This window comes from Physella acuta, unplaced genomic scaffold (assembly GCF_028476545.2).
Source record: "Physella acuta isolate Inbredline_101_S28 unplaced genomic scaffold, ASM2847654v3 ptg000511l, whole genome shotgun sequence".
NCBI lineage: Eukaryota > Metazoa > Mollusca > Gastropoda > Physidae > Physella > Physella acuta.
In genome coordinates, this window is record NW_026732030.1 from 981316 (window position 1) to 995569 (window position 14254).

The following is a 14254-nucleotide window of genomic DNA, read 5'->3' on the forward strand; positions in this document are numbered from 1 at the left end:
TAGTCTTTTCTTTCTTAGTTTGGTTGTCTTTTCTTTCTTAGTTTGGTTAGTCTTTTCTTCCTTAGTTTAGTTAGTTTTTTCTTCCTTAGTTTGGTTAGTCTTTTCTTTCTTAGTTTGGTTGTCTTTTCTTTCTTAGTTTGGTTAGTCTTTTCTTTCTTAGTTTGGTTGGTCTTTTCTTTCTTAGTTTTGTTGATAATGCATTTTTATTTCTCCTCTTAATTTATTTCTTAGATGTGCTGGTCGTTCCATTGAGACCCAAATACATTTTTTATTAGTATTAGTCCCCAGGTTATTTCCATTATGCGTGTAGGTAGCTTCCCTTAGTTTATGTGACCACGGTTTCCCAAGCTGCCCTTCTTGCATACATTAGCCAGCGTGTGATCTGTGACCGGTTCGACCAAGCTGACCGGCTACTTGACCGGCTACAGATCAGATGGTATTAGCAGTAAGCCGGTCGTGACACTTAGTCTCATTGTCTCCTCACGGTCTCTCTCACACATTTATAGACCCCCCCCCCCACACACCCCACACCCCCACACACACTCCCATCCCGACCGACACACATAAGATACTTCCATGTTGATGGAAAGATGTTCGATACGGTCCTTACTACTTGCTATCTCTCTTGTGATTGAAACAATTTTTTTTATTAAACCACCTCAACAGTGATGTTCTGATTTTTGTGATGATCTTGTGAATACTTAATTTTGTAAACAAATCCTTGTATGTATGGATATACATCTTGCCACATCCTAAAGTATAAATAATGTACTGTCACATATATTACTTTACATTTCAATGAAAAGTTGATATATCTTTTTTTTTTAAAAATCTGCAGATGTTTATGTGATGTTAGGACAGTAAAGTCATTCATCTTTATACATCAATTTTATAAAATATACCTTTATCTATATCCAGTGGCGTAGCGAGGTCGGGTGTCACCCGGTGGGGCACTTAAAGGTGTCACCCCCCAAAGGCGAAGCGACCCTTCCCGGGGACAAACTTTCAATTTTCGATTTGCATCCCCCCCCCCTCAAAATTTCGATTTGCACCTCTTAAAAGACCATCTAACACTCGAATCAATCACTTAATTAAGTGGAATTATCATTCTTCTGTATATATTTTGCTATTTTTTGCCTTGGTGTCACCCCCCTAAATGGTGTCACCCGGTGCGGTCCGCACCCCCGCCCCCCCCCCCCCTCGCTACGCCCCAGTCTATATCAGTTTTATACGTCCTGCATTCCTCTCTCAGCTACATTATACTCATAGCTTACTGTGTTCATATGATAGTAGCCACCTTAGTGGCGATGGATGCGTCAGGCTCAGGAAAGGGCTTCTGGTACCTAGTCGGCTCATGGGCCTAATGCTATTAATGTTACTCGTGTCCTCTCCACATTTAAACTCTTTGAGAATCCTTGACTTGATGAATGTGACTTGATCAGATTAGCGGTAGCCCAAGGAGAAATGGTGGGGGGTGGGGTAGCTAATTGGGGGTGGGCGGCGGTGTGGGGCGGTGGCTATTTTAGACTTAAAATAATTAATTCACTCGTTTTTATATTTTGTAGCCGCCAACCTTGACCTCCCCCCACTTACCTGAATATGTTTCCCACGGGATTTGGGCATAAACTTGCCTGCATCTACCTGCCTTCCACACCTGATTAGATAATCCAGGCTCAATTAAGATGCGATCGTCGGGATGTGGACGCTGTCAATTTTATCTGGCTAATCAAGTCAGTCAAGCGTCACCGTGGAACCCATCCGTGCAGCCCCCCCCCCCCCCCCCAGATTAATTCAACGGTCGTCACTGTGGAGCCCATTTGTGTAGGGCCCCCAGATTAATTTAAGGGTCTATTTAGCTACATCTTGTATAGGAAATGTTTGCAGATAAACCAAGTTCCTGCCAGTGATTAAAATACTATAGCCTTAGCCCATCAAGACTGTTGTGCAGTAGTACATCCAAGTCCCCCTGTTCTCTACTGATCATATTTCACCATACCCATCATGACTGTTGTACAGTAGTACATCCAAGTCTCCCTGTTCTCTACTGACCATATTTCACCATACCCATCAAGACTGTTGTGCAGTAGTACATCCAAGTCCCCCTGTTCTCTACTGACCATATTTCACCATACCCATCATGACTGTTGTGCAGTAGTACATCCAAGTCTCCCTGTTCTCTACTGACCATATTTCACCATACCCATCAAGACTGTTGTGCAGTAGTACATCCAAGTCCCCCTGTTCTCTACTGACCATATTTCACCATACCCATCATGACTGTTGTGCAGTAGTACATCCAAGTCTCCCTGTTCTCTACTGACCATATTTCACCATACCCATCAAGACTGTTGTGCAGTAGTACATCCAAGTCCCCCTGTTCTCTACTGACCATATTTCACCATACCCATCATGACTGTTGTGCTGTAGTACATCCAAGTCTCCCTGTTCTCTACTGACCATATTTCACCATACCAGCATGACGTGATCATAAAACTTTCCACCAATTAATTGGCTGTTTGCGTGATGGAAGATTAGACCCGAGCCTGGATACATGGCAGCAAATCTTGATGCCGTCTGGACATCTTCAATACCTTCTTGTTAAACTAAACTGTTGCGTGTTTCAGTAGTTGCTTCCCCTGTCGCTTCTCTCCCTTTTATTCCCTCCCCTTTATGACAGCTGTCAAACAAGGGAGTTCAGTGTCAATCTGTATTGCCTGTTGTCAAACTATAGTGTCAGTTGTCCAACTACTGACCTATGTTGTGTCTGTTGTGTTAAAAATGTGCTTAGGAGGCTCATTTTTTTGGCGTGTTACTAGTAAAAGATAAAATGTTTAGAATTACCTTAAACAGTTCAAACACACACGCATATAACCGGTATTTACACATCACCAAGTACACGTATTGCTCTCATTTGTATTGTGATTTTTACAGATTTTCATCTCTGTTGTTGTTTGGGGAGTTGGTTTTAGATAGGTTGTTAAAACATTAATTGTTTGTGGCATGTACCTTACCTTCTTCATGCAGGGCTCTTGTTACTAAAAGTAGGGTGTATGGATGTTACAGGTATGTTACTAACAGTATAGTGTTTGAATGTACAGGCATGTTACTAGCTATAGAGTGTTTGAATGTTACAAGTATGTTACTAACAGTAGAATGTATGAATGTGACAACTATGTTACTAACAGTAAGGTGTTTGAATGTTACTGTTGTGCTGTAACCAGCAGCACTACCACTCAATGTTACGCCCCCCCCCCCCCACCCGTGTGTACCGTTGCACCGAATGCTATCACCAGTCGTGCTCCATTGATAAGCCAGCGATAAGGCGTTGAGTGCGGGACATTTACTCGATAGGTTTTTAGAGCCGGGTCGATGAGATATCGATGTGTCCACGGCGAGTCACTGTTGAACATTCTTTCCCTTGAAATAGTTAACGTACAACAGCTACGTTGTGTCAACTTATTAAGTGCCCCGGTGCTTCTCATTCTTGGCTGTACGAGTTAAGAAAGAAGAACGTTACAATGTTACTTAGTCTGAATAGGATTAATCAAGCGTGTAATTCGTCGCAGCTTTTTAAAGTTTGTGTAGGCCCAGGTTGTGTATGTGAATTAATATTTCTTGTTGGAGTGAGAGAGAGAGAGAGAGAGAGAGAGAGAGAGAGAGAGAGAGAGAGAGAAGGGGGGGGGGGGGCACCAGATGAAAGACGAAACCCTCGCACGTGTTACCATATCGATCACGTGAGTTCTATATTTAGCACATGCTCTAGCCCGGTGGAAATACCGGTGAGTGTCAAGCGTGATGTCTCATCGTGTCGTCAGTCGTACAGGCTGGCAGTCCTCGTGTCGTCACTTTTAGTTGTCAGTGGCACTTGTCAGTTGTCAGTGTTAGTTGTCACTGTTAGTTGTCATTGATGGTTGTCAGTGTTAGTTGTCAGTGCCAGTTGTCAGTTTAGGCTAGTAGCCAGACCTAGCGCCAGAGAACATTTTTTCACCTTGGCTTAGTTTGTTCTTTTGGCTCCCTGTGAACAGCTGATGGTTGCTGTTATATTTCTTGCGGAAATTTTAATACGGTGTGTTCTGTTTCATACGGCATATCTTTAGGACATTTAAATACACTGTGTTCAGTTGCTGTGCTCTGTTAATTAGCATATTTCGAAATGCCATTAAATGAGTGTTTATTAAGTAAGTTATTTATTAGATTTTATAAATGTTTATTGACACATAATCATAAATATAGTACTATCGTATGTATTTTCTTGAGGAGATTTTATTTTAGGTATACATCTATCGTGACCGTTTACATATTTCTCGAGGTCATTGTGGGCATATACATATACATGGTGGCCATTTTCTTATTTGTCGTGGACTTTTTATTAGTATGTTGAGCTGTGTAATTCTGTTTGGACATTTTATCATAGTGGTTTTTCCTTTGTATTATAGAGAGCTATATTAGCATGTGGTATTAGTTTGTACTCAACTCATGTAAAAACACAAAACAAAAACGTATACTAAAACAGCAATAACTGCTGCTGTAGAAATGACGTGGCTCGCTCAGCAACAATACTGTGGTGTAGTGATGTTTAGAACAAAATATTTTAATTAGGATTGGAATTTTTAATTTTTTTTTTTGCATGTTCATCAAGTTTCGACTTTTTGTCCTTCGGTTGTCTGTGGTTGGTTGTCTGTGGTTGGTTGTCTGTGGTTGGTTGTCTGTGGTTGGTTGTCTGCTCTTTATATTGGACGTCTTTGCATGTTATCTTTACATAATTTATAGGGGCATTGTGGGGATATGACGCCCAGGTACCCCCCCCCCAATAGCGATGTAGCTCCGCATTGGCGTTGTGTTCTTTTGTATGGATTTCTTCTTCTTCTTCTTCGTTCTTAATTGTATTGTTGGATGGGATTTTCTCTCACACAGTAAGGTACTACGTGTCATTTTGTTATGTGCCATATAGACCGTTGGCTCCGATTTCAACCTTTTTTTTTTCGGATTAGCTTCCAAAGGCTTTATCTAACCAACCCCAAACAACAAGGCAGTTGTTGTTTTGATGGATATTTTATTTCGTTTTCATCTCGTAAGGACATTTAATATTTTTATCGGTTCTGGTGAGGGAGTAGTCTGCTACAAACTACCGGTATATTTGTTGGTACGTTTACATGCTAGGTGTGTATGGACACCCGTGACGTTTAGAGTAAACAAGTGATCCATGTTCAACACAGGTGTACAGAGGTGTACATATAGACTGGACATGTACATATTGACTGGACATGTACATATACACTGGACATGTACATAGATTGTACATCTAAATATAAACTGGGCATGTACATATAGATTGGACATGTGTATATTAATTGGAAAAATACATATTGATTAGACTTGTACATATCGATTGAAAATGTACATATTATATTAGACATGTACATAAATAGTGTGTACACACAGAAGCCACTCTAAGCATGGTGTAGCCAAGCATGTGGGTTTGTGTTTCTACTTGTCTAACTGTTGACCTGGATTTTACAAGCTACTGAAAAATGGATGAATGGATATCGATTTTATTTATTGGGTAACTTGTGGTTTTCGTTGGAGGTTAGACTCTAATATCAACATAAGGATAGCACAGCTGGGCAAGGGTGGGTCATACAATGGTATCGGTGGGCAATACAATGGTATTGGTGGGCAATAGAATGGTATTGGTGGGCAATAGAATGGTATTGGTGGGCAATAGAATGGTATTGGTGGGCAATAGAATGGTATTGGTGGGAAATAGAATGGTATTGGTGGGCAATAGAATGATATTGGTGGGCAATAGAATGGTATTGATGGGCAATAGAATGGTATCGGTGGGAAATAGAATGGTATTGGTGGGCAATAGAATGGTATTGGTGGGCAATAGAATGGTATTGGTAGGCAATAGAATGGTATTGGTTGGCAATAGAAAGGTATCAAAAGTGTTTGCTTCCATGTTAGTATTACGATTTTTTAAAATGTTGAAACCATTTCAAGTGGCCATAAAACGAGAAATTTACAGACATGTTAGCCATATGAGCAACACTGGTCGATTAAGATTGTTGAGGGCTTCGATTATTGACATTGATAATCCTGTGTACGATGTTGAAGGCCAGAAATATTGAAAAAGATAATCCTGTGTACGATGTTGAAGTTTAGAAATATTGACATAGATTATACTTTGTCAGATGTAGAAATCTAGAGAAATTGGCATGGATAATCTTTTGTACGACGTTGGGGGGCTAGATGCATTGACGTGATAATCCTGTGTACGAATGTATAGGCAAAAAAAACCCACGGATACGACCTCTCCCCCCCCCCATCTTGACCTGAAGACTAAATGTATTATTGATCCATGCAATACAAAATAGAAACTGATGTTGGGTTCCCCGCTTGCTGCTCATTGTGCGACTGGGTTTTCCCGTTAGCTAATTATAGTAACAAGCCATCGTCAATTATGAAAATGACGTTAATTGTTGCGTGTGTAGGTATACTAACGCCTGCTTTTGATAATTGCAGTGCATTTAACTCAGTAGTACTTGTCAGACCAAAGCGGCTCTCTTAGTAAATTATAGGATCACGTTTGGTGTTGGTGGATATGTTCATTTAGATTGTATGGTACTCGTTTTCTTCCTTTGATGGCTTCATTAAGAATGGCTAATTAACATCGGATTTTATCGCTGGTTGTTAAAACACAGCAATTTAGTTGTACTGACGCGGCAACTAGTAATTTAGCGTCCGCGTCACAATTCTTTTTTAAGTCGACGTGTTTTGACTGTGGCCTAGCTTTGTTGTACGCTAAACCCCCCCCCCCCCCCCACCTCAACACCGTACTCGCCACCCCAACCATACACCATGAATTAACCTCCCCACACACACACACACACCACAACACCTTACTCGCCACACCAACCATACACCATAAATTAACCCCCCTCCCCACCCCAACACCTTACTCGCCACACCAACCATACACCATAAATTAACCCCCCTCCCCACCCCAACACCTTACTCGTCACACCAACCATACACCATAAATTAACCCCCCTCCCCCACCTCAACACCATACCCGCCACCCCAACCATACACCATGAATTAACCCCCCCCCCCCCCTCACACTCGACACCCCAAACATACACCATGAATTAACCCCCCCCTCACACTCGACACCCCAAACATACACCATGAATTAACCCCCCCCCCCCCCCCACAACACCATACTCGCCACCCCAACCATACACCATGAATACCCCCCCCAACCACTACAACACCCCAACACCATACTCGACACCCCAACCATACACCATGAATGAACCCCCCCCCCCCCACAACACCATACTCGCCACCCCAACCATACACCATGAATACCCCCCCCCCAACCACTACAACACCCCAACACCATACTCGACACCCCAACCATACACCATGAATGAACCCCCCCCCCCCCCCTCACAACACCATACTCGCCACACCCACCTCCCACGCCGCTCTCCCACTAAGATCCAAGTCCCCCACGTGATCAATTCAATCGATCTCCGACCCCCGACTTTAAAAATCTAGAGAGCGAACACGTGACACACAAAACCTGTATGATTCACCGCCTGCGTTTAATCCGTCTCATTAATCTTAATTAGTGATTACACAATTTAGTCTCCTGAACGTGCTCGTACAGCCAAATATTTGCATGACAGACGACACGCTTTACACTACCTGCAGCGCTTCTTCTAGAAAAACATTCGCCTGTTGCCTTGTTATTTTTTTTAATTTGATTGGAGTTTGGTGTAATTTAAACATGTTTTCTTGTAAGGATTTTTTTGGGTGCTGCCATCTGCTCGGAGCTAAGGAAAAAAAACATTATACATGCGGATATTTGTGATATATTTTCATAGTTTTTAAAGTGAATGCTGATCCGTTTGTTTTTCAATAAGGAAACATTGAATTTCATTTCTTCTCTTTTCCCAGTGTTTATGTGAGATTTCAATTAGGAAACTTTGGAATACCTTTTTTGTTCACTAGTGTTAGTGCAAGTTTTGAACTAGGAAACTATAAGGATATATTTCTTCCCTAATGTTTGTGTGAGATTTGATCAAGGAAACTCTAAGGATATATTTCTTGTTCCCCAAAGTTAGTGTGAGATTTGACCAAGGAAACACATTGGAATAGCTTTCTTCTGTCTCCCAGTGTTAGTGTGAGCTTTGAGCAAGGAAACACATTGGAATAGCTTTCTTCTGTCCCCCAGTGTTAGCGTGAGGCCATGTGAACACCTGGACGTGTGGGTCAGTTGCTCACATGATTCGAAGGGTCAACAGCTGGCGAGATCTGGGCGCCGACACGGCTGGCACCAGCACCTTCGGGGTGCCCCTGAGCCCCACCTGGGGTGGCGCCCACGTGCCAACGGAGCCGTCAAGGGACAGCAAACATGATATGGGGTAAGTCGCACATGTAATAGGCCCTTTATTTTTTGACAGCAAACATGATACGTCGCACGTGTGATAGACCCTTATGTTCTTAGTAAAATTGCAGATAGTGTAATGTAATATGCATAAACATTCTGTCAACATATCTTAAACACGTTGGTTTTATTTGTCTTTAACTCAAGGATACCAGCGTTTGTTGTGTTGAGTTAAATAATCGTTTGTTTATTTTTTTAATCGTCGACCATATCCCTTGTTAATTACCCCATCATTTGACAGACACGCCCAATCATGTAACAAATACGCCCAATCAATGTAACAGACACGCCCCTCCACTTCATAAAGATATTGATGCCATTCTCTCTAGTCCTGCCTACCCCACGATTTCATTGAATCGTCTCCAGTGACGGAAATGTCATGTGTCTGTAAATTGTGAAGATCGGCATTTTTAAATTGTGAAGATCGACACTTCGTGAGCTAGAAACTGACGGCAATGTCGCTTTTGATAATAATCTTCTATAATAAGTTTTGCTCACGATATTGCATACCCCCCCCACACACACCTAATATTTTCCTTATTTCTTCCATCCACTCACTGGCACTCACTGCTTACAATTAAAAATACGACGACTCGTTGTCCTGTACACATTTCAGTGTTGATATAAACATGCCCGTATGAGCCTCGTATACTGTAAACATGAACAAATCCCGTATTACTTACAGTATGTCCTTGACTTTATTTCTCATTACAATCGTATCATATATACACGAGTCAGCTTGAGATATTCATGTGTCAGCATGAGATAACAAAGCCTTCGATCACTCAGACAATCACCGACACTACAATACATTTCGTTATTTGATTTTTTGAGCATTGGAACTTGAGCCTTAATGAACGTTGATATCGCTCAGTAACCAAATTAAAAAGTTGTCAGTATTGTACCCTAGGGGTAACCAAATTAAAACTTTGTCAGTATTGTATCCCAGGGGTAACCAAATTTAAAAAGTTGTCATTATTGTACTTTAGAGGTAACCAAACACCCCTTCTAAGACAACCACCCATACCTTGCCAGTGTTGTAATGTAATTGTAATCCCACACACCTTGTCCATGTGGTAATCTAATGACAACCACAAATACCCTGCCGTTGTTGAAATATTACTAAACACATATTTTTAATTAACTTCTAATTGGTTCATTATAATTTTTGTTTTAAAATCTTCAACTCTTTCAACACCGCTGCTTATTTTTATTTCCCAGTTACATCCCTTGATAAAACGTTTCCCAGTTACATCCCTTGATAAACCAGTTTCGTAGTTTGCGTTTTCAATTTCAACTCATTTAACACATTGTAACGTATTTTTTGAAAAATGTCAACTATTTTAACACATTGTAATGTAATTCTTTTATTTCAACTTATCAGGGCTTTTGTATTAAATAAACTTTTTATTTTGTTGTGAGAACAATGGAGTATGTAAATGGCCTGACATTCTACTGAATAAACCGTTTTTTTTAAACGCTGATTTCAATACCTCTTATGCTGTAAAAAAAAAAGTATGCATCAGCTATGTGATTGTTGGGGACTCTTGGGATTGGGTTTCTACAATCTCGGATTTTGGGGATGAGTGCGATTGAGGTGACCGTTCTTGGATTATCTACAGCAGGGGTCTCCAAACTTTTCAACCCGAGGGCCGAATTAACTATCAAATATCAGTTCGAGGGCCAGGGTTTCTTCCATGCATCTCTTTGGGGTGGCGGAGTCCCCTGCATCCCCCCCCCCCCCCAACGAAATATAATTTATATAGAAATATATAAATATATTTAAAATGCCCCCCCCCCCAGGAGAAAAAGTCTGAAAGAAACACAGTCGGTACCGACAACACACTCGATGTCCAAGTTTGTTCTCCTTGGGCAAACGCAAAAACCCACCCGCCATTTTTTGAACTTGTCTCTAAGGAAGTAATTTGCTTGCAGTTCAATTACCTCCATCTGCAGTTCATCTAGGCAACTGGTTACATTTGCTTCATCTGGGTTTTGAAACATGGAACAGCTGTCCAGCAACTCATCCATTGCAATTGAAAAATTGCGAAACTTGTTAGCAGTTTTCACTACTTGAGTCACAATGTTTTCATCAATGTCTGCAACACGGAGGGCAATGGTATTTTTTCCGTGAACAAAAAGATCTCCGCGGGCCGGATGAGAGGACCTCGCGGGCCGCATCCAGCCCGCGGGCCGTAGTTTGGAGACCCCTGATCTACAGCATCCAATGTTATTGTGGGGATCTTGCTGTCAGTATGGAGACCGCTCTATCATTGTGAGGACCACTCTAACAGTGTGGGGACCACTAAGATTGTGGGGATCACTAAGATTGTGGGGACCACTAGGATTGAGGGGACCACTAGGATTGTGGGGATCACTAAGATTGTGGGGACCACTCTATCATTGTTGGGACACTCTTTCATTGTGGGGATCACTAGGATTGCAGGACCACTCTAGGATTGTGGGGACAACTCTATCATTGTGGGGACCACTCTAGGATTATGGAGACCACTCTAAGATTGTGGCGACCTACACGGGGATTGTGGGGATCACAGTTTGATTAGGGGATTATAAGGTGGTTATCTATTGAAATAAATGCTGTCGTTTATTGCGCACCAATCCTAACGTTTATTACAATCAACTGACAGTGACAAATCAGCTGAAATAAAATAATATTTTATACTCTATGTTAAATAATATCTAACCCAACAAGCGGTGACTACACATTGTCTTATGCTGCAAGTTATGCTCATATGAACTGCATTTGTCTACGTCCCTTTATATCCACAGTATGTGTAGAAAATAGTTGTGGAGTTAGTTCAAATCATTGAAAGTTTATTGTTTAAACATCGCTTGTTTTCAGAATCTAATCGTATTTTTTCTTAGTATGGCTTATACAGAGTATATTTTTGATCGACAAATAAACATTAATTTATTTACTATTTACTTGATTTAGAAGTAAACGTTAATTTATTTACCATCCTTTTCAATTAATGTATAGCTCAATCTTTAGGATTGTTCACGCAGGTCTATTATCCTGCCGTCCATTAAATGTATACCTTTGATCAGAAGTGAACGTTAACGTACTTCCCTGCCCTAGCGTTTAACTGCACGCTAACACAGCTGACTACCTGCTAGACCACCGCTTGTATACCGTAGATTACAGAGAGTCACGTGAGTACACGGCAGTCACGTGGACAGTTCCATAAGCAACCTCTGGTCGTCTGTCTGCAAGTCTTTGATCCCCTGGCGAGGCTCGCATGTCAGGGTGCCATTTATCTCTGGGACCGGACAGTGTGGATTGGGGCAGGGGTGGGGGTGGGGAGGGGAACGTTCAGGTAACTGATGTCCAATCCGAACAGAAGGAAACGAGTGTATGGCTAATACAGTGTGTAGAGGGATAAAGAAACGGTTGTAGGTGTAGTTGTACATCGAACAGAAGGAAAGCTGTTGAGTACATGGCTTAGGCTAACACAGTGTACAGGGGGACTGAAGAATAAAGATGTAGGTGTAGGCCTACGTGTAGATCGAACAGAAGGAAAGCTGTAGAGTAGGCCTACATGGCTAATAGAGTGTACAGAGAGATCAAGAAAAGGTTGTATGTGTAGATTTAAGAAGAAATACGGACAAATTAAAAAGTTGGACGGTCAAAAAGGACGTATTGAGAAAGTAAAACATTTGTATTGAGACAGATGAGGCTAGTGTTAAATCTGTGTTTGAACAAGACAAAAACCAAACCTTTCTAGTACAGAAATATGGCCCTGTCATTGTTTGTATGTAGCATCGATGTAGATAAAATAATTAGCACTAAAGACGTAACAAGGACTAGTGAATCTGTTCTGATAAATACAGTGTAATTGTGTTTACTGTAATGATTGACAATAATTTCAATTCTGTCTGCCGTAATGAAATCTTAATTCCCGGTTTAACCCGGTCTAAAATGTCAGTATTACCATCCTTCGAATCACGCGGTTTGCAGACGACTGAGTTGACGGTTATTTCCCGCTTAATGGCCAGGTTCACGGCCGTGTAATTTAATATGGCTGTTTAAAATATATGCCAGGTTTATCTGAGAAACTTTTAGTTACAGGGCCTGTAGAATGGTTTATCTGAGAAACTTTTAGTTACAGGGCCTGTAGAATGGTTTATCTGAGAAACTTTTAGTTACAGGGCCTGTAGAATGGTTTATCTGAGAAACTTTTAGTTACAGGGCCTGTAGAATGGTTTATCTGAGAAACTTTTAGTTACAGGGCCTGTAGAATGGTTTATCTGAGAAACTTTTAGTTACAGGGCCTGTAGAATGTTTTATCTGAGAAACGTTTAGCTACAGGGCCTGTAGAATGGTTTATATGAGAAATTTACAGGGCCTGTAGAATTGTTTATCTGAGAAACTTTTAGTTACAGGGCCTGTAGAATGGTTTATCTGAGAAATGTACAGGGCCTGTAGAATGGTTTATCTGAGAAATTTACAGGGCCTGTAGAATGGTTTATCTGAGAAACTTTTAGTTACAGGGCCTGTAGAATGTTTTATCTGAGAAACGTTTAGCTACAGGGCCTGTAGAATGGTTTATATGAGAAATTTACAGGGCCTGTAGAATTGTTTATCTGAGAAACTTTTAGTTACAGGGCCTGTAGAATGGTTTATCTGAGAAATGTACAGGGCCTGTAGAATGGTTTTTTTTTTCTGAGAAACGTTTAGTTACAGGGCCTGTAGAATGGTTTATCTGAGAAATTTACAGGGCCTGTAGAATGGTTTATCTGAGAAACTTTTAGTTACAGGGCCTGTAGAATGTTTTATCTGAGAAACGTTTAGCTACAGGGCCTGTAGAATGGTTTATATGAGAAATTTACAGGGCCTGTAGAATTGTTTATCTGAGAAACTTTTAGTTACAGGGCCTGTAGAATGGTTTATCTGAGAAATGTACAGGGCCTGTAGAATGGTTTTTTTTTCTGAGAAACGTTTAGTTACAGGGCCTGTAGAATGGTTTATCTGAGAAATTTACAGGGCCTGTAGAATGGTTTATCTGAGAAACTTTTAGTTACAGGGCCTGTAGAATGTTTTATCTGAGAAACGTTTAGCTACAGGGCCTGTAGAATGGTTTATATGAGAAATTTACAGGGCCTGTAGAATTGTTTATCTGAGAAACTTTTAGTTACAGGGCCTGTAGAATGGTTTATCTGAGAAACTTTTGGTTATAGGGCCTGTAGAATGGTTTATCTGAGAAACTTTTAGTTACAGGGCCTGTAGAATGTTTTATCTGAGAAACGTTTAGCTACAGGGCCTGTAGAATGGTTTATATGAGAAATTTACAGGGCCTGTAGAATTGTTTATCTGAGAAGCTTTTAGTTACAGGGCCTGTAGAATGGTTTATCTGAGAAATTTACAGGGCCTGTAGAATGGTTTTTTTTTCTGAGAAACGTTTAGTTACAGGGCCTGTAGAATGGTTTATCTGAGAAATTTACAGTGCCTGTAGAATGGTTTATCTGAGAAATTTACAGGGCCTGTAGAATGGTTTATCTGAGAAACTTACAGGGCCTGTAGAATGTTTTATCTGAGAAACTTACAGGGCCTGTAGAATAGTTTATGGTATTTTGTACAACAAGTTAATAATCTGACTCTAAGGCCGTGATGTACCAGTTGGGGAGGCGGGTTTGAATAAAGGCCCTAATTACATCAAGAACAAGGATGGTTGTCTATGTAGCATCATAGTTTGACGTGCGACTAAGGATTCTTTTTTCTTCAGACTATTTATTTGATTGGGTATTACTAGTTATGTGTGTGTTAATTTAATTAAT

The 14254-nt window shown here is 40.9% G+C and overlaps 1 protein-coding gene across 3 annotated transcripts in view; it reads left to right on the forward strand.

Moving 5' to 3' along the window:
- LOC131944861 (homer protein homolog 2) overlaps window positions 1–14254 on the forward strand; it is a 95861-nt gene that overhangs the window by 22588 nt on the left and 59019 nt on the right. Inside the window, exons 1-2 of one of the 3 annotated variants that reach the window (XM_059305725.1) lie at window positions 4101–4178; window positions 7969–8435. The exons of 1 other annotated variant lie outside the window; for it this stretch is intronic. In XM_059305725.1, coding sequence (XP_059161708.1) covers window positions 8296–8435 — 140 coding nt within the window. In that variant the 5' untranslated portion in view covers window positions 4101–4178; window positions 7969–8295. Of the gene's footprint in view, window positions 1–4100; window positions 4179–7968; window positions 8436–14254 lie in introns of those variants that run through there. One more of the 3 variants, XM_059305724.1, reaches the window with a different exon arrangement.